Consider the following 27,035-nt stretch of genomic DNA (forward strand, 5'->3'; position numbering starts at 1 on the left):
GTAATTATAAATATATGAAATAATATAAACTATATTGATAGGTAACTCCCCTTCTTTTCAAGTTTCCAAGGGAATTATTAAATTTATATAAGGTATTCAAACTTGTAAGTTTGAAAATCTGTTTGAAAGACATTTTTACTGGAAAAATATAAGTGACCAAATTGTCTCAAATTAACAATAAAATAAAGCACTGAGAAGCTACTATATAGTAACAAAGAATGTGTTACAAGAGAATTTTTTCAGATTTCAAGGAAGAGTTTATTTCTATGAGCACAGAGGAAAAAAGAAAGCTTTACTCTACTTTATATAAAATTAAGATAAGCCTGAAACAAAACCTGATCAAAACACCAAATAATAAAACCAGACTCATCTCAATATATTGATACATTTAACAGTAAAAATTGTTAATAAAAAGTTAACATTTGAAATCCACTGCTGTACTGAAATTCAGTTATTTATATGAGCAACTGATTACCAGAATGTAAGAACAGTTTCATACTAGAAAACTTGTGAATATGATTTCTTTCAAAAATAGATAAAGGGACCCCTTTTTTTCTTAATTAGCCTGGATAGAGGCTTACCGATTTCATTGATCTTTTTAAAGAATAAGCTTTGGTTTCAATGATTTTTCTCTACTGGTTTCCTGTTTTCAATTTGATGGATTTCTGCTCTAATTTTTATTATTTTTCTTCTGTTTACTTTAGATTTAATTTGCTCTTCTCTTTCTAGTATTCTGAGGTGGAAGCTAAAACAATTAATCTTAGATCTTTCTTCTTTTCTAATATATGCATTCAATGCCACAAGTTTCCCTCTAAGCACTGCTTTCACTGTATCTGACAAATTTTGACAATTTGTGTTTTCATTTAGTTCAAAATATTTTTAAGTTTCTCATGAGACATTTTCTTTGGCTCATGTGTTTTTTATAAGGGTGGTGCCTTAATTCCAAGTATTTTGGAATTTCCAGCTATCTTTTTGTTACTGACATCTAGTCTAATTCCACTGTGGTCTGAGAGCAGACAATGTATGATTCCTGTTCTTTTAAATTTGTTAAGGATTTCTTAAGGTTTGTTTTATGGCCCAGAATGTGGTCTATCTTGGTGGATGTTCCATGTAAGCTTGAGAAGAATGTGTATTCTGCTGTTGTTGGGTGAAGCAGTATATAGATGTCCTTACATCCATTTGATTGATGATGGATGTTGAGTTCAACTATGTCCTTACTAATTTTTTTGCCTGCTGGATCTGTCCATTTCTGATAAAGGGGTGCTGAAGTTCCCAACTATGACAGTGAATTCATCTCTTTTTCTCTGCACTTCTGTCAGTTTTTGCCTCATGCATTTTGATGCTATGTTGTTACACGCATACACATTAAGTATGCTACATCTTCTTGGTGAACAGCAATGCCCTTCTTTATTTCCAAAAACTTTCCTTATTCCAAATTCCACCCTGTCTGAAATTAATATAGCTACTTCTACTTTCTTTTGATTAGTGTTATCATGGGATATCTTTCTCCATCCACTTACAGGCATACCTTGGGTTCAGTTCCAGACTACTGCAAAAAGGCGAATATTGCAATAAGGTGCGTCACATGAATTTTTTGATTTCCCAGTGCATATAAAAGTTGTATTCACACTATACTCTAGTTTATTAACTGTGCAATAGCGTTATGTCTAAAAAAATGTACACACCTTAATTTTAAAAATACTTTATTGCTAAAAATGCTAACCATCATCTGAGCCTTTAGCGAGTTGCAATCTTCTTGCAATTGTAACATCAAAGATCAATAATCACAGATCACCACAACAAATATAATAATGAAGAAATTTGAAATACTGTGAGAATTACCAAAATGTGACATAAAATCATGAAGTGAAAAAACGCTATTGGATAAATGGTGCTGACAGACTTGCTTGATGCAGGTTGCCACAAACCTTCAATTTGTAATATCTGCAAAGTACAATACAGCAAAGCACAATAAAACAAGGTATGCCTGTACTCTTAATCTAGACACTTGGCGTCTATATCCACAAATTCTGCATCCATGGATATGGAGGGCTGACTGTACTACACCATTTTATATAAGGGAATTGAGCATGTGCAGATTTTGGTATCCATGGGGTGCGGAGAGGGCATGGAACCAACGCCCCATGGATACTGAGGAACAACTATATGTGCCTCTACACCTAAAGTGGGCTTTTTAGACAACATATAGTTAGATACTGTTTTTTGATCCAATCTGACATAATCTGTTTTGTAATTGGTATACTTAAGACCATTGACATCCTAAATGATTGTTGATGTTTTTTGATTAATATCTATTATATTTGCTACTGCTTTCTATTTATTGCTCCTTTCTTTGTATCTATTTTTGTCTTCCATACCTTTTCTGTCTTTTGCGGGGTTTTTTTCCCCTTGTTTTTGGCCACGCCGTGCGGCATGCGGGATCTCAGTCCCTGACCAGGGATTGAACCCATGCCCCCTGCATTTGAAGCACAGAATCTCAACCACAGAACTGCCAGGGAAGTCCCTGTCTTTTGTGGTTTTAATTAAGCATTTTATATGATCCAATTTTCTCCCCATTCTGAGCATATCCGTTGAACTCCTTTTTTAAGTGGCCATTCTACAGTTTGCCATACCCATTTATAACCAATCCAAGTCCAGTTTCAAATAACATTCTACCACTTCATGAATAGTGCAAGTACCATAAAATGAAATAATCCTAATTCCTGCCTCCTATCCCTTGTATAATTGCTGTCATTCATTTCAGTTATACATAAGCATACATAAGCATATTTATATATACACGTAATCAGACATAAGCATATATATAAGTATAATTGAATACATTGTTGCTATTATGTTGAACATTTCATCTATTAGATTAAGAATAAGAAAAATAATAGCTTTTATTTATTTTACCTTCATGTATTCCTTCTCTGATGCTCTTTCTTTCTTTATGTAGATCTGAGTTTCTGACCTATATCATTTTCCTTCTCTCTGGAGAACTTCTTTTAACATTTCTTGCATGGCAGGTTTACTGGCAACAAATTCCCTCAAATCTTTGTCTCAGAAAGTCTTTATTTCTCCTTCACTTTTGAAAGATAATTTCTCAAAGTACAAAATTCTAGGTGGGTAGGTTTTTTTTCTCAACACTTTAAATATTTCACTCCACTCTCTTCTTGTTTGCATGGGTCTGAGGAAAAGTCAAATGTAATTCTTACCTTATATTTTCTACAGGTAAGGTATTTTTTTACGTCTGACTGCTTTCAGGATTTTTATCTTTATCTATAGTTTGAAAATGGCATGTCTAGGTGTCATTTTTTGGGTATTTATCCTGTTTGGTGTTCTTTGAGCTTCCTGGATCTGTGGTTTAGTGTCTGACATTAATTTGGGGGAAATTTTCAGTCATTATTGTTTCAAATGGTTCTTCTGTTCCTTTCTCTGTTCACCTTTTAGTGTTCCCATTATACGTATGGTACAACTTTTGTAAATGTTCCACAATACTTGGATATTCTTTTCTGTTTTTTCACTTTTTTCTCTTTGCTTTTCAGTTTTGGCAGTCCTATTTTGATATCCTCAAGCTCAGAGATTCTTTCTTCAGCTGTATCCAGTGTACTAATAAGCTCATAAAGGGCATTCTTCATTCTGTTACAATGTTTTTCATGTCTAGCATTTCTTTTTGGTTCTTTCTTAGAATTTACATCTCTCTGCTTACATTGCCCATTTATTTTTCCATGCTTTCTACTTTTTCATTAAAGTCCTTAGCATATCAATCACAGTTGTTTTCAATTCCTGGCCTGATAATTTCAACATCCCTGAGTCTGCTTGTGATGTTTGCTCTATTCTGTGTTTTTTGCCTTTCAGTATGTCTTGTAATTTTTTGTTGATAGGTGAACATGATGTACTGGGTAAAAGGAACTGCTGTAAATAGGCTATTAGTAATGTGGTCGCAAGCTGTGGGGGGAGGGGAAGCGTTCTATAGTCCTAAGATTGGATATCAGTATGTTACTGAGCCTGTGCTTCTGGACTGTGAACTTAAGACAACCTTGTCAGTTTTTCTCCCCCACTTACCTGTTTTGACAGGGTGACTAGAGTGGGCTGGGGCTGAATATTTCCCTTCCCTCAAGTCAGTTAGGTCTGATAAAACCCCAGCAAGTTAGATTCTGGTTGAAGAATCAAAATTGAAGAATTCAAAATTGTTACTCCTATTGTTAGTACAAGGGGATTTTTCTCTGATATTCACTGTGAAAACCTGGTAGAGCTCCAGGATGTAAAACTGATGAAACTGTCAGGGCTCCCCAATGACGAGGCTCCCCTGGAGTTTTTATCTCTCAAACTTGTCCACACTGAGCCTCTAGCAATTTTTCAATAACAGTTCAGGTCTCCCTACACTGGTACTGATTTCCTACAAGGGTTCCTGATCTCATAAGTTGTGATTCTCTATATTTGCCTGTCACTCTCTCCAGTCTGGAGGACAGCAGTTAGTTCTGTGATATTACTTCCCTTACAGATCTAAGAAGAGTTGTTGATTTTTCAATTTGTTCAGCTTTTTACTTGTTGTTAGAACAAAGTGGTGACTTCTGAAGTTCTTATATACTGGATTGGAAACTGATAGCATTCTTTGGAGTGTTTAAATATAGGATCCTGTGATCTGAAAATAGAGATAGTTTTACTTCTTCTTTTCCAGTTTGGATGCCTTCTATTTCCTTTTCTTATCTAATTCCTTTGGCTAGAACTGCCAGCATAATGTTAATTGCAGTGGTGAAAATGGGCATCCTTGTCTCATTCCTAAACTCAGGGAAAAAATTTTCAGTCATTCACCATTGAGTATGATGTTAGCTATGGGTTTTTCATAAATGCCTTTGATCATGTTGAGTATATTCCCTTCTATTCCTAGTTTTCTGAGAGTTTTTATCATGAAAGGATGTTGAATTTTGTGAAATGACTTATGTGTCTCAATTAAGATGATCATGTGGCTCCCCCCTCCCTTTGGTTCTTTTAATGTGATGTATTACATTGATTTATTTTCTTACATTCAACCACCCTTGCATTCCTGGGATAAACCCCACTTTGCCATGGTTTATAATCCTTTTAATATGGCTTTGGATTTGGTTTGCTGGTGTTTTGTTAAGAATTCATACGTCTATATTCGTTAGGAATACTGGTCTGTAATTTCCTTTTCTTGTGATATTATTCATATGGCTTTGGTATTACGGCAATGCTGGCCTTATGGAATGAGTTAGGAAGTGTTCCCTATTCTTGTATTCTGTGGAAGAGTTTAAGAGGAATTGGTGTTAATTCTTCCTTAAAAGTTTGGTTCAGTTCACTAGTGAAGCCATCCGGTCCTGGGCTTTTCTTTGTCAGGAGGTTTCTTATTACCAATTCAATCTCTTTGCCTGTTGTAAGTCTGTTGAGACTTTCTATTTTGTCTTGCATTTAGGTAATTTGTGTGCTTCTTGATCTGTCCATTTCATCTAGATTATTTATTTTGTTGGTATAGAGTTGTTTATAGTATTCTTTTATAATCCTTTTGCTTTCTGATGATAGGTATTAATATCCACTTTCATTTCTGATGTTAGTTATTTGTTTCTTCCCTTCCTCCCTCTCTCTGTCAGTCTAGCTAAAGGTTTATCAATTTTGTTGATCTCTCAAAGAATCAACTTTGGTTTCATTCCCTTTATTATTATTATTCTGTTCTCATTTTATTGAACACTGCTCTAATCCTTATTATTTCCTTCCATCTGCTAGCTTTGTTTCCTTTGCTCCTTTTTTCTAGTTCTGTAAGATATAAAGTTAGGTTACTGATTTGAGATCTTTCTTCCTTTTTAATATAGGCATTTACAGGTATAAATTTGCCTCTGAGCACTGCCTCCATTGCATCCCATGTAGTATTTTCATTTGATTAATCTATAGGTATTTTCTAATTTGCCTTGTGATTTCTTCATTGACCCACTGGTCGGTTTCATTTCCACATTTTTTTTTAACATTCCAGTTTTCCTTATGCTATTGATTTCTAGCTTCATTCCATTGTGATTGGAGTAGATACTTTGTGTGATCTCAATCTTTTTACATTTATTGAGATTTATTTTGTGGTCTAACATCTGGTCTATCCTGGAGAATGTATCAATTGCACTTGAGAAGAATATGTATTCTGCTGTTGTTGGGTGGAGGGTTCTATATATGTATCTGTTAGTTCTAGTTGGTTATACTGTTGATCAAGACATCTATATGCTTATTTATCTTCTGTCTATATGTTCTATCCATTTTTGGAAGTGGGGTATTAAAGTTTCTAACTTATATTCAAGAACTTTTTTTCTCTTCAATTCTATTGAAGAGTATTCTTAATGAAGTAAAGATTCCTACAACCTTTTAAAGGGGCCAAAATAAGTTTCAAAATTTACATGTGTATACCTTTAAATCAAGAAATTCCACTTTTAGAAAATATCCTAAAGAAATGATAGTACGATAATAATAATAGCTAACAGTTATTGAGCCTTTACTTTGTGCCAGGCCATGGGCTAAGCATTTTAAATGCATTAACTAATTTATTGGGTAGTTTTATTATTATCCCAAATTTCCCAAATCTGTAAATGATGCAAGAGATTATGAGTGTCTAATATGTAGGTAAACACATGTGACTCAAAGTTTTCAATGAGCAGTGTTTGTTACAGAAGAAAATAAAAATCAAACTAGTGGACAGAATGGTACTGAGAATTAGAAAACCTGGGTTTAAATTGTACTCTATCATTTAAGACTATAAAATCCTAAACTCATCTGAGTTTTGCTTTCCTCAAATGCAAATAATCTCTAAGATTTCCTCCAGTTTGCACTTTGTGATTCTTTTGTTTACCAAAATCACCTAAGATAGTGCTGGAAACAAAGTAGTCCCTGACTGAAAGTTATTTGAGACGGTAATGTAATGACTTCTATACACTAATCCTGCTCTAGAAGCATAGATTATTTATAGAAGAAACATCTCTATTTTGGAAAGCTAACCAAGACTGTGCAATCATGATTAATCAAAACAAAACAAATAATATACCAGTCTATGTTCTCAATAAGCTAAGTCACAGTTTAGGTGGGGAGACATTTTGTGAATAAATAATTATAATAAGAGCTATTGTAAAGTTATTAACAAAATTCTATAGCAGCAGAGAATAAGGACTATTTAGACTTCCTGAGATGACATTCGATTTCATTCTTATATTTGCTGGATGAATAAGATACTAGACTAGGCACGCAAGGAGTGTGTGGAGGTGGTGGCTGGCAGACAATGCAGAGGAATCGGGATATGCAAAGGGTAGAGTCAAGAAAAGGCAGACATCATATTCAGATTATAATTTAGTGTTATAGAAATACGACATCAATTAATCCTAATTCTCTCACTTTGACATATATAATATTATTATTATAGCTAATAGTTACTGACCACTTACGATACGGCAGCTTACATACATGTACATGTACTCCTTACATGAAACCAATGAGATAGGGTTTTACAAATGAGAAATTAAGGTCCAAAGAGATTAAATGTTTTGTCCAGCATTACACAGCTGGTAACTGATGAGGCTAGGCTTTAAAACCAGATAGTCCAACTCTAGAGCTGGCACAAAGATTTCCCTTGCTAAGCACTTCTGCTGAGATGTTTAAATCCAGGCCAATTATCATCTCATCCCACTTAACAGAAGTATCTGCAAAGCTACCTCTGAGCCTCTCCTAAGTCACTTAACAAGACAGAGGATCTGGACATCTAACCATGCCTCCCATGAGATTACCAATATATCTTGTCAAGGTATACAGCCCTTCATAAATATTTTAACTCCTTCCTAAAAGATTTCTTCTCCCCACTAAATACAGCCTTCCCTTTCCTTACAGCGTGATTAAGAAGTCTATACCGGCTTCCTATTGATAAGAATGAGAATTAAGAATACTATGTTTGAAGGATAGCTAGTTTTTACTCTACACCAAAAAGAGAACATAACATAGTCCTGTTAAGCAGAAAGAGGAGAAAATTAATTCAACTTCATAAATATGAAATCAAACGATACCTTCAGTCCCTCTAATTCATTTTCCAGTTGCTTAGAATAGTGCTCGCTCTGTTCACGCAATTTCCTGTCTTTAGATGCTTCAGCAGCTACAGCTTCTGTACGAACTTCCAGCTTTAAAATAAAATGAAAAAAGCAGATTTCATGGTTATAATGGTTTCTCCAATAAAATGTTTCCCCATGGGAATTTACCTTGCAATAGATAGATAACTCAAATGTTGAAATACATATTAAATCATATTACCAAACTAAAAAGAAAAAACTTTTCAAAAATTAAAGAATGAAATATATATTATTTCACTAGTCTGAAAAAGCAGCTACCCCATGGGCACTACAAATTTGCCTGACTACTAACCTCTTTTTTGGCTCTTTCTGTTCTGCGCAGTTCTTGCCTTAAGCTTTCAACTTTTTGCATCACCAGGTCCACCTCTTCTTCCTTATCTCGGACATGGCGAGCAAGTTTCTGTTTTTGGGTGTGCAATTCTGTTAGCCGCTCATTGATCTCCATGAATTCCTGCATGGCCAGTTTCCTCTGACAGTGTGCGTCTTTCAGCTCTTTGGATTGGTTTTTTAATCGCTCACTAGCCTGGACTAGTTCCTACAGTTTTGTAAAAAGAATATAAGTTACCAATTCTGCAACCTAGGGACCAAATTTGGCCATCAAAATATTTATCATGAAGTCAAGAAGAGCCAAAATTATTCACCTCAGAACAAAATTAAAAGAAATGAACTACTTTTGAACAGATACTAGGAGCACGGTGCTCTGTCCATATTCTCAATTCCTTATGCTAACATGCTAACTGCAAAGGAACAACTGATTTAACCTTCCAGTACCTTACTTTAAATAAATAAATAAATAAATAAATAAATAAATAAATAAATAAAGGTATAGGAATACAAGATACAATGGTAAAGATAAAGATTTTGTGAAATTTAATGGATATCTGTGAGATTTAAAAAAATTATATCAAATGATTACAAATGATAAAAACAAGGGTTGTATTTGATGTGGAGACTAACTCTTGGGCCAGCAGCAAAGAGAAAAGCTAATTAAAGTGAGAAACTTAGAAGGAGCTGAAGTAGACTTGGGTCAGTAGAACCACCTGCCTCCCAGCAAAAGGAAATGCAAACCTTCTTTGAGGAAAAGAGTCTCAATGATATCTATTTTTTTTTTTTTTTAAGAGCATACAAATACGAGCTCACAACCATAGATTTCCCAAACACCCAAAGGACAAACAACCACAAGCAAACATTATAAACAATAAAAATAAACCCCAATGGTATTTGGATATTAGAACTATCAGATACTGATAAGATTGCTATACATGTAATGTTTGAATAAAAGGAAATCATAAAAATAGGAAAATGACAAAAGACTATTTAAAATGATGAGGCAAAAAGACTACGAAAAACTGTTTACAAAACATTGTATAGAGCATTTAGAAACGAAAAAAGTAAGTATTAACATTAAAAACATGAATCCACCAATATAGAAAGCTCTACCTTTATGAAGAAAAATATGAAGAAACTCAAACCCAGAAGCTAAAAAATAAAATATATAACATTAAATAAAAATTTTAAAAAAAAGAAGTCAGAGGGGAAAAAACACAAATCACCTATTCCCCATCCTCAAAAAGGAAAAAATAAGATAATTAGAGCAGACATGTAAGAAGTAACAATAGTAACAGGAGGACATATTTTTAAAGAGATAATAATTAAAATTGTACACATAGAAAAATTACTTTTGAAGTATGAGGCTAAAAAATAATGAGATTCATACAAACACAAATTGACAGAGCTTACCACAACCAGATCTGAACTTAAAGGAACCTCTAAATATTTATTTCAGGAAAATGAAAAATGATTTTAGAAGGAAGGTCTAATGAAAGAGAAGTGGAGGGCTAAGAAATCGGTAAACACAAATATGAATGTAAGCAAACTTGTGTATAAGACTGTATTATTGTCTCATTTGTACAGTAAACAAAAAGGACATAACTAACATATTGGTCCAAAAAAGCACAGTAGTTGGGAAGAAGCAATAGAGTTAAAGGTCCTCAAAGTGTTTGGGAGCAACAGTTTAAGATACTAGGTTGGCCAAAAGGTTCATTCGGTTTTTCCCGTAAGATGGCTCTAGTAGCGCTTAGTTGTCTTTAACTTCATTCCAAACAATTTTGTTAGATTTTCTTGTGACACCTGTCGTAACAGTATACAGTTAAAAAAAAACTTATCAAAACTGGTGAATTTTTGTGTAGCCATTTTAATACTGAAGATGGAAGAAAAAAGCAACATTTTCAGCATATTATGCTTTATTATTTCAAGAAAGGTAAAAACTCAACTGAAACACAAAAGAAAGATTTGTGCAGTGTATGGAGAAGGTGCTGTGACTGATTGAACGTGTCAAAAGTGGTTTGCGAGGTTTCATGCTGGAGATTTCTTGCTGGACGATGCTCCACAGTCAGGTAGAACAGTTGAAGTTGATAGTGATCAAATTGAGACATTAATTGAGAACAATCAATGTTATACCACACGGGAGATAGCCGACATACTCAAAATATCCAAATCAAGCGCTGAAAACCATTTGCACCAGCTTGGTTATGTGAATTGCTTTGATGTTTGGGTTCCACATAAGTTAAGCAAAAAAAACCTTCTTGACCGTATTTCTGCATGCGATTCTCTACTTAAACATAATGAAAACATACCGTTTTTAAAGCAAATTGTGATGAGCGATGAAAAGTGGATGCTGTACAACAATGTGGAACAGAAGAGATCGTGGGGCAAGTGACATGAACCAACCACACCAAAGAATGGGCTTCATCCAAAGAAGGTGATGTTGTGTATATGGTGGGATTGGAAGGGAGTCCTCTATTATGAGCTCCTTCCGGAAAACCAAACAATTAATTCCAACAAGTACTGCTCCCATTAGACCAACTGAAAGCAGCACTCAATGAAAAACATCCGGAATTAGTCAACAGAAACCGCATAACCTTCCATCAGGGTAACACAAGACCACACGTTTCTTTGATGACCAGGCAAAAACTGTTACAGCTTGGCTGGGAAGTCTAATTCATCTGCCGTATTCACTAGACATTGCACCTTCAGATTTCCATTTATTTCAGTCCTCACAAAATTCTCTTACTGGAAAAAATTTCAGTTCCCTGGAAGACTGTAAAAGGCACCCGGAACAGTTCTTTGCTCAAAAAGATAAAAAGTTTTGGGAAGATGGAATTATGAAGTTGCCTGAAAAATGGCAGAAGGTAGTGGGATAAAAGGGTAGAATACGTTGATCAATTAAGTTCTTGGTGAAAATGAAAAATAACTCTTTTATTTTTACTTAAAAACCGAAGGCACTTTTTGGCCAACCCAATATTAAATTTTAAAAAAAGATATTAAATTTAGACTTTGTTAAATATACAAAAAATTCAATACTACTAGAAACTGCTAGAATGAGTAGTGAGCAAAATGAGAACAAGAAAACAAAAACCTCGATTAAAAATCAAGAACAAAAAAAAAAAAAAAAAAAATCAAGAACAAATTTTCAAGATGAAAAGAATTCTGGAGATTGGTTTCACAACAATGTGATGTACCTTACACTACTCAATTATAAACATAAAAATGATTAGGATAGTAAATTTTATGTTATATATATTTTGCCACAATTAAAAAAAAGAGCAAACTCAGCCATAAAAAGAATGAAATAATGCCATTTGTAGCAACATGGGTGGACCCAGAGACTGTCATACTAAGCGAAGTAAGTCAGACAGAGAAGGACATATGTCATATGATATTGCTTATATGTGGAATCTAAAACAATGGTACAAATGCACTTAGTTACAAAACAGAAACAGAGTTACAGATGTAGAAAACAATCTTATGGTTACCAGCGGGGAAGTGGGGAGGGATAAGTGGGAGACTGGGACTGACATACACACACTACTATATATAAAACAGAAAACTAATAAGGACCTACTGTATAGCACAGGGAACTCTGGTCAATGCTCTCTAATGACCTATATGGGAAAAGAATCTAAAAAAGAGTGGATATGGGTATACGTATAACTGATTCACTTTGCTGTACAGCACTAAGTAATACAACATTGTAAATCAACTATACTCCAATTAGAAAAAAAGAAAGAGTGAGAAAGCAGATAAAGATAAGCATAGAAAATGCATGACAAACAGAAAACAAAAAGTGGTAGAAACATGTCCATATAGATTAGTAATCAAAATAAGTACAAAAGGAATAAGTTCACCAGTTAAATGCAGTTTGTTATACCAAATTATGAAACAAAATCTAGACTTAAATAGAAAAAGCATTATTATAGCAATGATCAAATTCTATTCACTAGAAAGAAATTCCACTCTAAATTTTTGTGCATTCCATAAGATAGACTCAAAATATATTAGAAAAAAAATTGCTAGAACTTCACAGAAAAACTGGTGAATACATCATCATGAGAAAATCCAATTTCTCAATCATTAATAGATAAACCAAGCAGTTAAAAAAATAGTGAATATAAAGAAGATTTGAAAAGCTCAATTAATAACCTTCATGTATATTTAGAAGCTTGCATCCAACACTGGGAAACACATTCTTCTTAAGCATATATTGAATATTTAAAAATGAAAAGGTCTAGATCATGCAGTAATTCTCAGAAGATTTCAAAGAACAGATATCATACAGATCAAGTTCTTTAATAATATTACCATTAAGATAGAAATAAAAGATAATAAGGCTAAATTCCATAATAACTCACAGATCAAGGAGAAAAATCATAAAGGGTATTAAAATATTTAGAACCAAAAGAATTTTAAATACAGAAAACAATAAAAATGTTTAGTAAAGACTAAAACTTGGGGGTGCAGTAAAAAGGTATTGTATATACACAGGGGGAAATTTATAGCCTGAAATACTTATACTGAAACTAAAAAAAAGTTGAAATTCAATGAAATTCCACATAAAAAGTTAGAGAGAACAATGCATTAACCACTTCCCCCAATATGATAATATGATGATAATAAAGAACATAAATTAATGAAAAGGAAACATGAGAATAATGAAGATCAACAAAGCCAAAAGCTTGTTCTTTGATCTCACTAAATATCTGGTGAGGTCAAACAAGGGAACAAGAATAAATGCACAAAGAAATAATATGAAGAAAGAAGGAGAGGTTATAACTACAAATCTAGGAGAAATCAAAAAAGGTAAAAGGATGCAATGAAAAATTTCATGCCAACAAATTTTTCAACTTAAGAAATGAACAAATTCCTATAAAAATAAATTTAGCAAAACTGTTTCAAGAAGAAATAGAATGCCTAAATAGTCCTATAACAATTAAAGTAACTAAACCAATAGCTAACAAAAATTCCCCATCCCCCCAGTCGGAAAAAGTCTCCAGACTCAGATGGTTTTACAGATGATTCCTCCAATGTGTTTCAAGGAACAAAACATTCTTCTTATACAAACTTTTCTAGAGAACAGAAAAAGAGGCAGTGCTACTCAGCTAACTCTATAAGACCAGTATAATCTTGATACCAAAGGAAAAAAAAAAAAAAGAGAGAGAAAGAAAAAGTCCAGAAAGAGGAAAAAAAAAAGAAAAAGCCAATCTCATTGAAGAAAACAAATAAAAAATCCTTAAAAAACCCAAAGACATTAGCAAATCAGGTCAGTGATATTTGAAGTGGGTAAACATGAACTCTGGAACTCAACTCCCTGTGTTGAAATTCCAGTTCCCCCACTTTCTAGCCCTATGATCTTGAGCAAATGTACCTAACTTCTCTGTGTGGGATCTCACCATTTATAAAATAAAAACACTACTACTACCGCTGCTGCTGCTGCCGCTGCTGCTACTACTAATACTTAAATCACAGGGTTCTTTAAAAGATTAAATGAGCTAATAAATGTAAAGCACTTAAAGCAGTACTATTAGAACAGATGCAACGTAACTGTTACCTATATTATCATATTAATATTTAGGAGACAATACATGGGCAATTCAGTTTTAACCCAGAAAAGTAAAAACGGTTTAATGTTAGAAAAAGTTTATAAATGTAAGTCATCAAACCAACTTATTTTTATTTATTTTTGGCTGAGTTGGGTCTTTGTTGATGGGCGTGGGCTTTCTCTAGTCGAGGCGAGCGGGGGCTACTCTTCATTGAGGTGCGTGGGCTTCTCATTGCGGTGGCTTCTCTTGTTGCGGAGCACGGGCTCTAGAGCACAGGCTCAGCAGTTGTGGCGCACGGACTTAGTTGCTCCACGGCATGTGGGATCTTCCCGGGCCAGGGCTCGAACCCGTGTCCTCTGCATTGGCAGGTGGATTCTTAACCACTGCGCCACCACAGAAGCCCCAAACCAATTTATTAAAGGAGAACAATCACATAATTCCATCAATAGATATTAACAAATTTCTAGAAATTTTTTGCAATACTGTGCAAAAAAAGCACATTTAATAAAGTCAATACCCATTTTTAATAAAAACGATTAGCAAAATAGGAATAGAAGATAATTTTCTTAACCTGATAAAAAGTATTTACCTAAAACTTACAGAAAACATTATTATTTTCTTAGAAATCAGGAATAACATAAGGATGCCTGCTATCATCACTTCTATTGAATGTTGTATTTGAGGTCCTAGCTTATACAGTAAGACAAGGAAAGGAAGAAAAGTAAAAAAAAAAAAAAAAAAATCAAAAGACAAAGAAAAAACCTGTCATTTCATAAAACCTTAAAGAATCTCAAATACATTATTACAATTAATAAGAGTTTGGCAATGTTGCTAAAACAGAATCAGTAAGAAAGTATAATTTTAAAGGTACCATTTAAAATATGAAAACTTACAATCATAAATTAAAGGAAAGGCAAACAAGACCTGTATAGAATTTTACGGAGAAACATTTTAAAATACTTTAAAGATACAGAGAGATATACCATGTTTGTGGATAAAAAGACTGTGGGACTGCAGAGAAAATAATTTTATGTTTTTGTACAGTTAGGCCTTTCTAAGCAAATTTTACTGAAACTTGGAACATGGGTTAAAAGCAAGCCTTGTAAAGTAATTTATGACTAATTTAGATATGTAGTGAGAAAACTCCAAAGAGATTTAACTCCTGGACTTTTGTGTTTACATTTCAAGGAGGGTTGGAGAGAGAGATAAGAGCCTGTACCAAGGAGATAATCTCTTTATAGAGCTGGAGACTTGGACACATCTTTCCACCGGAGTGACTTATTTATATTCCGAAGGGTCTTAGATCCTTCTCTTTAGGTTTCCAGGGAGACCCGCAGAAAGGTGGGTAGAGATAGAGGGGAAGCAGGAAGCATCTGCCTCTCTCCTCTCTGTAAACACCCTGATTCACTATTTCAGGGCTCTTTCTCTACCACACAGTCTCCATATGTGTACGGTTTTATCCAACCAGCTCTCATTGTGTTGCCCTAAAGGGTAAGAAGGGGCATACAGGAAAGCCACGTGGTTTTTGTTTTGTTTTGCTTTTCTGAATGTAAATCGTAATAATCTTTCCTTGCTCTTGAAATCTTGTGTGCATTTAGAATGATATTAATAAACATGGATAAGAATGTAAAGACTCAATGTTATAATGATGTCAATTCTCCTGAAATTGCTCTATGGATTTAATGCAATTTTAATCAAAATCCCATCACAGTTTTCAAGGAATAGAGAGTTGAGATATAGACCCATGCATAAGTGGAAATTTAATATCTGACAGAGGTGACACTGCACATCATTAAGGGAAGGAGGGCCTATTTAGTAAATGAACAACTGGCTAGCCATATGGGAAAAAGTGAAATTGGATCCTTATTTCATATGATACACAAAAATAAATTTCTGATGCATTAAAAATTTAAATATGAAAACCAAACTTAAAAACTTCAAGATAAAAATTTAGGAGAATTGTTTTTTACCTCAGATTTCTTACATAAGCCAGCAAATGCAACAATCATAAAAATGTAGATTGATGAATTTGACTACATTAAGACTAAAAACTTTTGTTAGTCAAAAGCTCCCATAAACAAAATGAAAAGACAAGCCACTAGCTGGGAGATATCTGTAACATACATAATCGATAAAAGATTAGCATGTCCAGAAAATTCTTACAAACCAATAAGGAAAAGACAAACAACCCAACAGAAAAATGTATAAAGTATATTAAGAAGTATTTCACAAAAGAAGAAATATAAATGATAAATGGACATGTGTGAGGATACTCAGCGTCATTAGTAATTAGAGAATGCAGATTAAGACCATACTAAAACATCATTTTAGACCTAAAATGTCAACTCAGATTAGGTTGGCCAAAAATAATATATCTAGTAATATGAAGTACTGTTGAATATAAAAACTCCTGTACACTACCGGTAGGAGCATAAATTGGTACAAGCAGTGGAAAATGCTTTGACATCATCATAAAAAATACAGTACTTCCATCGCGTATGACCCAATTATTCTATTCGTGTTTGTGTCTGGATATATGTTCAAGAATGATCACAGCAGCATCATTTATAGTAGCTATTAATTACAAGCAACCTAAATGTCTGCAAACAAAAAATTAGATAAGCAAATTGTGGGTGTTGACATAATGGTGTATTTTATAGCAACTAAATGAATGAGCAACAGCTATATAGACGAATCTTAGAAACAATCTTGAGTGAAAAAAGCAAATTGCAAAAGATTGCATATACCATTTTACAAAGCTCAAAAAAAGCCAACACTAGTATACTGTTTAGAGATACACTAATATGTGATAAAAATTTTTTAAGTAAGGGAATGATTAACATAAAATTCAGAACAGTGATTACTATTGTCGGGGAAGTGATGAGAAAGGAACAGGAAATGACTACCCGGGGCTATGTCACAAAATAGGTAATGCTCTATTTCTTAAGTTGAATGTTAGGTTCATTTTATTATTTGCGTCAAAACTTATATAATGTTACATTTATTTTTTATATGAATCAAATGAAAAGAATCTTAAAAAGAATATCTGCTGCCTGTAGGATATCAGGCAAATCATTTAAAATTCTTTATCAATATGATGTGTTTCATTTCAGCACTACCCTCTTCTCAAAATATACTGAAAGGATTTTTAATATTAAAACTTATTAAAAATTGGCCAAGTACCTGTTACTATAAATCTAGATATCAGATGCTCATCCTTATTATGTTAACCAAGTTTGTTTGAGTAATCCTACCTTTAAATACATAACAGTAACCATTAATATAATATTATTAAAACAAATAGGACCTCTGTTATAAATTCCAAATATTATTAAATTGACCATGAATATAAATGAATCTATACAAAACACTGCTTGAAAGCACATCAAGAAAAAAGTAAAAATATACTAATCTAATTCACTTTGACCTTCATAGCTTTCTCTGTTAATCTTTTTGATTAGCTTCATCGGCAAAAGGTTATTTGTTTTATTTTTAATTACCTCCATTTCTTTATGGGCAGCAAGACTTATAAGTCTTCCCCAGAAGGACTTCATCTGTTTTATCAATGAATTATATACAACACCATTGAATACAATTTATACTATGCCATAAAGCACTCATTTCTTTTTTGCATTGGCTAGTATTAATTCCAACACTCTAAAATTTATTAATGAAATGCCAAGTACACACAGCATATCATTTAAGTAAAGTATTTTTCTCTAGTGCTCGAATATTATATATCCTATTGGACTGTGTTACTGTGTCCTAGCTATTAATTAATTTTGTTGATGTTTATAGTAATATTTACATGTTCACAAAGTTCTCATGAAAGTAACTTCAGCTTATTCATCCATGCTTTGAAAGATAAACTGACATCTAAAAAAATGATTAAAGAATTAAAGAAATTTTCTATCATAATCTTTAAAGAACGTTCATATTAGCAAGTCACAATGAAAATATGCCTGTATTTTTCATTTTTCCATAGACAATAAACAGATTTTTACTATTCTCTCACTTCTTCATAATATTTCTTTTACAATAACATTTACTTTCAATCAAGTCCTTTGATTATTAACTCTCTAAAAGAACAAAAGATTCTGAACTTTGAAGCCTCGAAAATTTAGAAGTTTCTTCATAACTAGCCATTCATCAAATGTCATACACCAAAATAATTCTTAAATTTTTAAACCATCTTTTTACAAAGTATACTATATATTATTGTAATTCCTTATGAATGCTTTCAATATACAAATTAAACAAGATTAAGAAATCAGAAAAGGCTTAAACAATCTATCTATGTATTTTTACCTTATTTAATTCTTCCCTTTCTTGTTGTAATGTTTTGATTTGTTTTTCATAAGCCTTGATTTGTCTAAAAGCATCATCTAGTTCTCGCCTCACAGAATTAGCTTCTTCAAGTTGCTGTTCCAAGTGACTTGATTCTAAAAACAGGAAACAATGTTTCTTTTACTATTTGCATAAAAATAAATACTGAAAACCAAGGTTTAAAGCAACTAAATTATAAAAAATAAAGTATTTTGAAATTGGTATTCAGCTTATCAACACCACATGCCACTGACTCATGAAAATTAAGTGCTTATCAGTTCACTGTAAAGATGGTGAATAGGTAATGCCAGGATGAAGAACAAATTTTAAGTGCAAAGTTTTTGCACAGAACTTATGTGCAAAAATGCCTTCATATCTATTAGGAAAAAAAAGACCATAATTCCAAAAAACAGTATCTTCAGAACCAATTAAAAACTTAAAACTAACAAAAAAGAACACGACCAATCAAACAAAATAGATAAGTTTTCCTCTACTGTTAGTTAGCATTCTTCTGCTGATACTACTCAAATTATTGTATGATGGTTTTACTTCTAACGTTGTGGTTCCAGATCACCCCGTCTGGTTTCACTAGTGGTGATTTGAAGAATAAACTCTGATTTCTAAAAGCAAATATTTGAAATAGGCTCAGGGAGTTGAGTAACTTGCCTAAGGTCACATTGCTAAATGAGTATCAGAGCTAACTACAGCCCGCCAGTCTTACATCAACCTCTCCAACTTAAAAAGTAATGTAATTAAATGATGTTTAACATTATAAGTTCAGAAGAGTTATTATAAAATAAAATAAAATTATTAATCTTAACATATGCTTAAATAAAATTTAATAAATTGATATGAAATATCCCTGGCATCAAAAGTAAATTAGCAAATTAAAGAATTGAAGCCAGTGAAAACAGAGAAATCTAAACACATTCATTGTTAATTTTGTTCTGGATATTTTCTATTCTTTACAGCCTTGTTACTCTGAGTGTCATCCCCAGAGAAGTAGCATTAGCATCCTCTGGGAGCTTGTCAGAAATGCAGAATCTCAGGCCCCACCCCAGACCTAATGAATCAGAATCTGTATTTTAACAAGATCCTCAGGTGGCTCATTTGCAAATTAAAGGCTGGGAACAAATGCACAGAGCATTGCATACTGTTGAGTTTGATGCTTTCAATAAATGAAGAAGTGTTTATACATTAGTTCTATTGAAAAGAGCATTTCATTTGTATAGACAAGTCCTGTAGTCAAGAAGTAACTTAAATGTATCCATGTATTACACACTAACTGGTTCTAGATTCCTTAAATAAAATAATTTACTAATATTCACTGCCCTAAACTTACACATTTATTAAAAGCTTATTTATCTTAGGTATTAGTTTTTAGCAATTTTGAAAATATCTGCAAAGTTGCATTTGATTAGTTTTCATTTTGTCTTAATAGTATGTATTAAGTGTTTTCCTTGAAGAACAATAAAACATATCAATGGATGTTTAATCTTAAGGATCAGAGGGTATTTAGTCTCATAGTCAGAAAATTACATTTTATCATTTTCTCAAATTTCAGCATTTCATGTGGGAATATTTCTGTTTATACTAATTTCTTTTAAACATGTTTAAATTTTTTTTGTTGTTATTTTAACTTTTCAGCATTTTTACGATTTCAATGATTTGTAAAGTAGGTATAATTTAGTTTGTTATTTCTAATAACTTGGAGTCAAAATTTAGTATGTGACACAGCTGATTTCTGTCATTTCTGGGGTCATTTTAATCAAATTTTATGGTTAAGGTATATCAATCTAGAGTAGTAACATGGTACATTTAGTAATGCCTTCTGAGAATGCTCACTTCCTTTCTTCTACTTTGAAAAGTTCTTCCCTAGCATGTTAAAACTTTTTGCAAATTATTGAGTCATCCATTTATCTAAACTGCTCTGTTAGAAACAAAAAAAGTGTCAATATTTCATAAAATGTCTGCATCATATAAAGTTTACAGCAAAATGTATTAAATGTGATAGCTTCAACAGTCTTTAAGGATGTTTTTATTGTTTTATTTCAATATAGGTTAAATTTTAGTTTTATCCCAGCCATTTCATGTTGGCAGCTTTGCCATGGAGTTGTTAAGCAGATAATACAAAATACATGTCAGATTTTCATGACTCATATTTCAGACACTTTAAAAATGACTAAAAAACTCAAAATATTCATTTAGACAACAACAACAGGTAAATTATGAGACGTACATGAGGAAATGTACTGGATAAAGAAGTTGGAGAAGACAAACCCAGCCAATTACTTATAAAACCCTCTAATATGGAGAAAAATATAGCACTTGTAATTTGGAATACACAGAATTTTGTATCCCCCAAAGATAAAAACCCCAAATCAAGAAAAATTCAGAATGTATTGAACTTTGGCCAACTACTATAAAATGGCTCAGGCAGAAGAGCCTTCACTTTCACTACAACAAAAGTAAATTCGATTAAAATTTTGAAAGAAATCCTCAAAGACTATCAAAAATGTCTATTAAATATATGGCAACATGACTAGCCAAAACATTTAGATGAAGTTATTAAAAACTATTTTAGTGATTAAATAGAAAAGCAGTACTAGGGAAGTGAGCTTAGCTCATAGCAACAAAATGGTTCTTAACTCACTGCTGCTAGTAGAATCCTCAAACTCAATCTGTTAGTAATAAGGATTTAATGAGGGCACAATACACAGGAATTTTCTTTGCACTGTGTGGTATATAAGAGAAATACAAAATACGGTCTCTGTCTTGAAGGAGATAGGAAGACAAGAGTAACACTCTTTAAATCATAAAGCAGAAAATCAAATACGAATTGTGTGGCAGGTTATATGGATGCTATAGGAATTAAGAGAAGGGCATGACTAAAGTGGCACTCACAGCGGAACACTGATAAACTGCAGAGGGACTGAGGCTGGAGTCAGAAGGAGGTTGACAGAACAATCAAAGCACCTCTCTCTCTGATACACAAGAGCAGTGTCACAGCTTTTCCATTATGGTCTTATTTCTCAAATAATCCATAACTCTTCTGATGTGAAGAGATTTTACTTCTAACCATGATGAAGGAAAACAGATTCCCCTATTATCTTCCCCTCCATTCACTATTTTTCTCCTTTACTTACATACTGTAGGACAGTATTGTGTGTGTGTTTGTGTGTGTGTGAGAGGGAAAGAGACAGAGACAGAAAGAGAGAGAAAGGGGACAGAGGGAGATAGAGAAAGGGTGGTTTCAGTGTAGAGTTGGAGAGACACAGACAGTACACAGAGGTGCAAACCATAACCCTTGAGGCACTGTATGGCAATTCCTAAAAAATTAAACACAGAATTACCATATAATTCAGGAATTCCTTCTTATTACTTCTTATAAGAATTACTTCTTATTATATACCCAAAAGAAGAGAAAGCAGGGACTTGAACAGGTATTTGTACAGTCATGTTCATAGCAGTTTTATTCACAATAAACAAAAGGTGGAAGCAACCCCAGAGTCCATTTATAAATAAATGGATAAACAAAATATGGTATATACATACTGAGGAATATTGTATTAAGGTAGGAAATTCTGACACATGCTATAACATGGATGAACCTTGAATACACTACACTAAGCGAAATAAGTCAGTCACAAAAGGACAAATATTTTATGATTCCATTTATATGAGGTTCCTAGAGTAGTCAAATTCTAAGAAACAGAAAGTAGAATGGTGGATGCCAGTGGCTAGTGGGGTGGGAGGAATAGGAGTTATTGTTTAATGGGTAAAGTGGAGATGGATGGTGGAGATGATTGCACAGCATTGTGAATGTGCTTAATGTCACTGAACTGTACATTTTAAAATGGTTAAAATGATCATTTTTATATTATGTATTTTTTACCACAATAAAAAAGATTAAAAATGAATTAATGAATGATATTGAGGAGATGGAATAAAATCTAGAGTATCACTGGGACTAACACATGATCAAGAAAACAGTGCTTGGGAAGGAAGAATACTAAAAAGAGGGATACAGCCTTTCTTACAACATTATTGTCACTGATTCTATTCAACCTCTGGGAAATGATAAAAAATAATGAGTAGAGTAATCCTATAAGCACTGACTTTAGGGAGAAGGTAGGAATAAAGTAAAGGAAGGGCATTTCAACCAGTAATTTAATGGTAATCAATCTCCCCAATTAGGGTGATGCCAGGGACCATTTATTTGTATGTAAGAGATGTGAGCGTGTTGGGAATTGCCTGTAAAGACACAACGTAGGAAGATACATTAGGAAGTGGTCAGAGATTTCCAAGAGTGAGGTTTCATTTAGTCATTCATTCACTCATTCATCAACAAATATTGATTTAGGGGTTTTTATGTGCCAAGCATCATTATAGGCACTTCGATATTTCAATGAATAAAATACTCAAAGTCCGTGTTTTCAAGGAGCTTATAGTCTAGTGGTAAGGCGAGGGAAGTAAAGCAATTTTAAAAATGTGTCAGTGGTGAAAAGTTTTGTAGAGGAGTAGAAATTTACCAGGTGAAGAGTGTTTCCAGCAAACAAACAAGCAAAAAGAAAGAAAGAAAGAAACAAATAGATGTTTAGATGGATGGATGGATGGATGGATGGACAGATGGATGGATGAAAAAAATGAATGAAATGGGGGTGAAGAAAAAGAAGACTACATAAAAAAACAACAACCAAATATGTGAAAAACCTGGAGGTGATTAGGTGAAACTAAAAGTAGTTCACCATGGCTGGGATCAGTGGGTGAGGGAATAATAACAAAAGACAAACCTAGAGAGGAAAATACATGCAAGATAATGAAGGACCCTGTAATCAGAATTGAGAAATTTTAATTTTATCCCAGAGGCAACGGGGATCCTCTGAAAACATTTAAGTATGTATGTTGAAGCTGTGATGTGATCAGATTTATATTTTAAAAGCTGGACATTATATGTAAAATAAACTAAGAAGTCTGAAATTGGAGAGAAAAAGGATGACTGGCCAGGGACAATGGAACCTGACACAGTGTGTCAGGAACATTGAAACTACAGAGTGTTAAGTTCCCTGGGTTTTCTTTTTGGTTCTTATTTCACAGACTTAGAGCTGAAGAAGCCAGCAACCCAGAAATGCCAACAGAAGCAGAAAACAAAAGCCTGAACAAAAGGCTACTCTTTCTAGCCAAAGAACCAAGAAGGGGGCAAACTAGCAAGACAGAAAAGTTTTAGAAAATAACCATTCTGCTCAAGTTAAACACCACAGAAAACATTGTGGCCCGATGACCACCTGTGTCAGCAAAAGACAAGTGAGGAACTAGATTTCCAATCACATGAGGTTTTAATGAAGTGCCCAAACACACCACGAGGGTAATTAGAGAAGGGGGGCCAGGATTTTCAACCCCCTTGGCTGGTAACAAGCCCCTTCCCACACACAGTGTCAGTGGAGACCACATGGGGAACCAGGACTTCCATCTCCACCCAGCAATAATGAGGATCTCCCCCTTCTCCCCACTGGGTGGTATCAGAAAAGAGTAAGAACTTTCACCATTGCCCAGCAGTAATAAGGCCACCCCTACCACAGTGTCAGTGGAAACCAGTCAGGGGGCTGGAACTCCCATTCCCTTCCAAGAATAACAAGGAGCCCTTCCTTGGGTGTCAAGGAAGGTCAAGTGGGGAAACTGGATTTCTACCTCAACCTGGCAGTAAGGAGATGGCAATCCCCTTCCCACTGCTGGAATGGTGTCAGGAAAAGCCAGCTAAAATGGAAGGTTTAAATAAGATCCAGAGTCATTCATCAAACATCACTCATCCTACCAAGAACTAGAAAAATCTCAACTTGAATGAGAAAAGAAAATCAATAGATGCTGACACCAAAATAACAGAGATGTCAGAATAATCTGACAAGATAGTAACACAGTATAATAAAAATGCTTCAATGAGCAATTATAAACATATCTAAAACAAATGAATAAATAGAAGACCTTAGCAAAGATACAGAAAGTCTCAGCAAAGAAATGGAAGATTAATGAAGAAGAAAATGGGAATTTTATAAATTAATAAAAATAAAAATATTGGTAGATAGATTCAGCAGCACAAAGGAGGGATCAGAGGGATCTGTGAACTGGAAGGTATAACAATAGAAATTAACCAATCTGAATAACAGGAAAGAAAAAACAGAATGGAAACAAAAATGAACAGAGCCTCAGGGACTTGTGTGATGATTTACAAAAGATCTTACACTCGCATCATCAGAGTCCCAGAAGGAGAAAAGAAAGTAGGCAGGTCTGTAAAAGTACTTAGAAAAATAGGGTCTAAAATAATTCTGAAATATGGCAAGACACATAGACCTACAGATTCAAGAAGATGAACAAACACCAAACAGAATAAACCCAAAGAAATCCATGCCAAAACACACCATTAAACATCAGAATACTAAAGAAAAAACTTGCAAGCAGCCAGAGAAAAACAACTTCTTGCGTAAGGAAAAAAATACTCAGAATAGCAGTGAATTTCACCTCAGAAAACATGAAGACTTAAAGGAAGCAGCACAGTATTTTTCAGATGCTAAAACAAAAGAACTATCAATCCAGGCCCCTATGCCCAGCAAAAATATTCTTTAGGAATAAAGGGAAAATCAGGACATTCTCAGATGAAGAAAAATGAAGAGAATTTGTTGGTAGCAGACCTACCTTTTAAAAATGGCTAAAGTAAGTTCTCTAAATACAAAGCAAACAACAAAACAAGGAACTCAGTAATATCAGGAAGGAAGAAAGAGCATCATGTAAAAATATGGGTAAATAGAATAGATTTTTTTCCCCCCTTAAGCTTTCTAAATTATACTTCATGGTTTAAGGAAACACTATAACCTTGTCTGATGTGCTTCTAAAACATCTGAAGAGGAAATAATTGAAACAATTATATAATAAACAGGAAGAATAAACAATTGTCATCAACATAAAATAGACTGTTATAAGATATTTTATGTATGCCTCACAGTAACCACAAAGCAAAAACCTTCAGTAGATACACGAAAGAGAAGGAAATCAAAGCACCACTATGGAAAATCATCAATTCACAAATGAAGTCAGTAAGAGAGGAAGAAAGGAACAAAGGAACTGTAAAACAGCCAGAAAACAATTAATAAGACGACATTAGTAAATCCATACCTACTCAATAATTATTTTAAATATAAATGGATTAAATTTTCCAATAAAGACCTCAAGTGGCTGAATGGATTAAAAAAACAATACCCAATTACATGCTGCCTATGAGACTCACTTCAGCTTTAAGGACACACATAGGCTTAAAATTAAGGGATGGAAAAAGATATTCCATACAAATGGAATCCAAAACAGAATAAGGGTAGTTACACTTTTATCAGACAAAAGAGAGGTTAAGTCAAAAATAATAACAAGAGACAAAAAAAAGTTTATTATATAATAATAAAGGGGTCAATTCATCAAGAGGACATAACAGTTAAAAATTTTTATGACCCCAACACTGTAGCGCCTAAATATATTAAGCAAATACAACATATCTGAAGGGAGAAATAGACAACAACACAATAATAGTAAGGGACTTCAATATTCTACTTTCAAAAATGGATACATTATCTAGACAGAAAATTGATAAGGAAACATTGGACATAACCTATACTTTAGACCAGATGGATCTAATAGATATATACAAAACATTCCATCCAACAGCAGCACAATATACATTCTTCTCAAACACACATGGAACATTCTTCAGGATACATCAAGTTAGGTTACAAAACAAGTCTTAACAAATTTAGAAAGAATGAAATCATACCAAGGATCTTTTCCAACCACAAAGGTATAACACTAGAAACCAATAAAGGGAAAGACTGGAAAATTTCACAGAGATGTGGAAATTAGCACATTAGTAACCAGTGGGTCAAAAAGAAATTAAAAGAGAAATTTCAAAAAATCTTGAAACAAATGAAAATGGAAAAAATATACCCAAACTTTTGGAATGCAGCAAAAGCAGTTCTAAGAAGGAAGTTCATGGCAATAAACACCTACTGTAAAAAAACAAAACAAACAAAGAAAAACAACCTCAGACACCTAACTTTACACTTCAAGCAACTAAAAAAAGAATAAGGATATTTATATCAATCCTTCTCAAACTCTTTCAAAAAATAAAAAAGGGAATACTCTCAAACTCATTTTATGAGGCCAGCATTACACTGATACCACAGCCAAAAGCAAAAATCAACAAATGGGACTACATCAAACTAAAAAGCTTCTGCACAGCAGAGGAAACCATAAACAAAATTAAAAAGCAACATATGGAAAGGGAGAAAGTGTTTGCAAATCAAATATTTGACAAGGTGTTTGTGAAAGTTAATAAAGGGAAGTCTCACTAAAATGGAGTTGGGAGGCCAGAAGGGGGAACTCTCACACAGTATCTCTCTTCATCAATTACAGGAAGAACTGTCAATTACAGACACCAAGAACAGAATCATCAATTACAGGCCCCAACAGGAAAGACAGTACATCACATCTCCTATAAGAAATCAACTACCCCAGGAACTAAGCCAATGAGAAACCATCTTCACCCTGAACTCTCACTTTTCTCCAAAGGGCTTTCATTCAAAACAACCATTCCCAACTTCATTTTTCTCTATAAAATGTTCCTCACTTTTTAAACTTGACTATGATTTTTGCCATGGCTTGCTTGTCCCAAACTGCAATTCTCAAATAA

General features: G+C 33.5%; 1 protein-coding gene across 20 annotated transcripts in view; it reads right to left on the reverse strand.

The window, feature by feature from the left end:
- The window catches only part of CDC42BPA (CDC42 binding protein kinase alpha), a 316,154-nt gene that overhangs the window by 104,327 nt on the left and 184,792 nt on the right, over positions 1-27,035 (reverse strand). For 17 of the 20 annotated variants that reach the window (XR_014265738.1, XM_082469807.1, XM_082469806.1 and 14 more), the window contains exons 12-14: positions 18,293-18,426; positions 8,398-8,640; positions 8,046-8,156 (exon numbers count right to left, since the gene is read on the reverse strand). Coding sequence is in view for 19 of the 20 variants with exons in the window: in XM_082469807.1 (XP_082325933.1) it covers positions 8,046-8,156; positions 8,398-8,640; positions 18,293-18,426 (488 nt within the window). In the remaining variant the exon portion in view is untranslated. The remainder of the gene's footprint in view (positions 1-8,045; positions 8,157-8,397; positions 8,641-18,292; positions 18,427-27,035) is intronic. The other 3 variants (XM_082469813.1, XM_082469803.1, XM_082469804.1) reach the window with 1 other exon arrangement.

This window comes from Balaenoptera physalus (assembly GCF_965194825.1).
Source record: "Balaenoptera physalus genome assembly, chromosome: 1".
Taxonomy (NCBI): domain Eukaryota; kingdom Metazoa; phylum Chordata; class Mammalia; order Artiodactyla; family Balaenopteridae; genus Balaenoptera; species Balaenoptera physalus.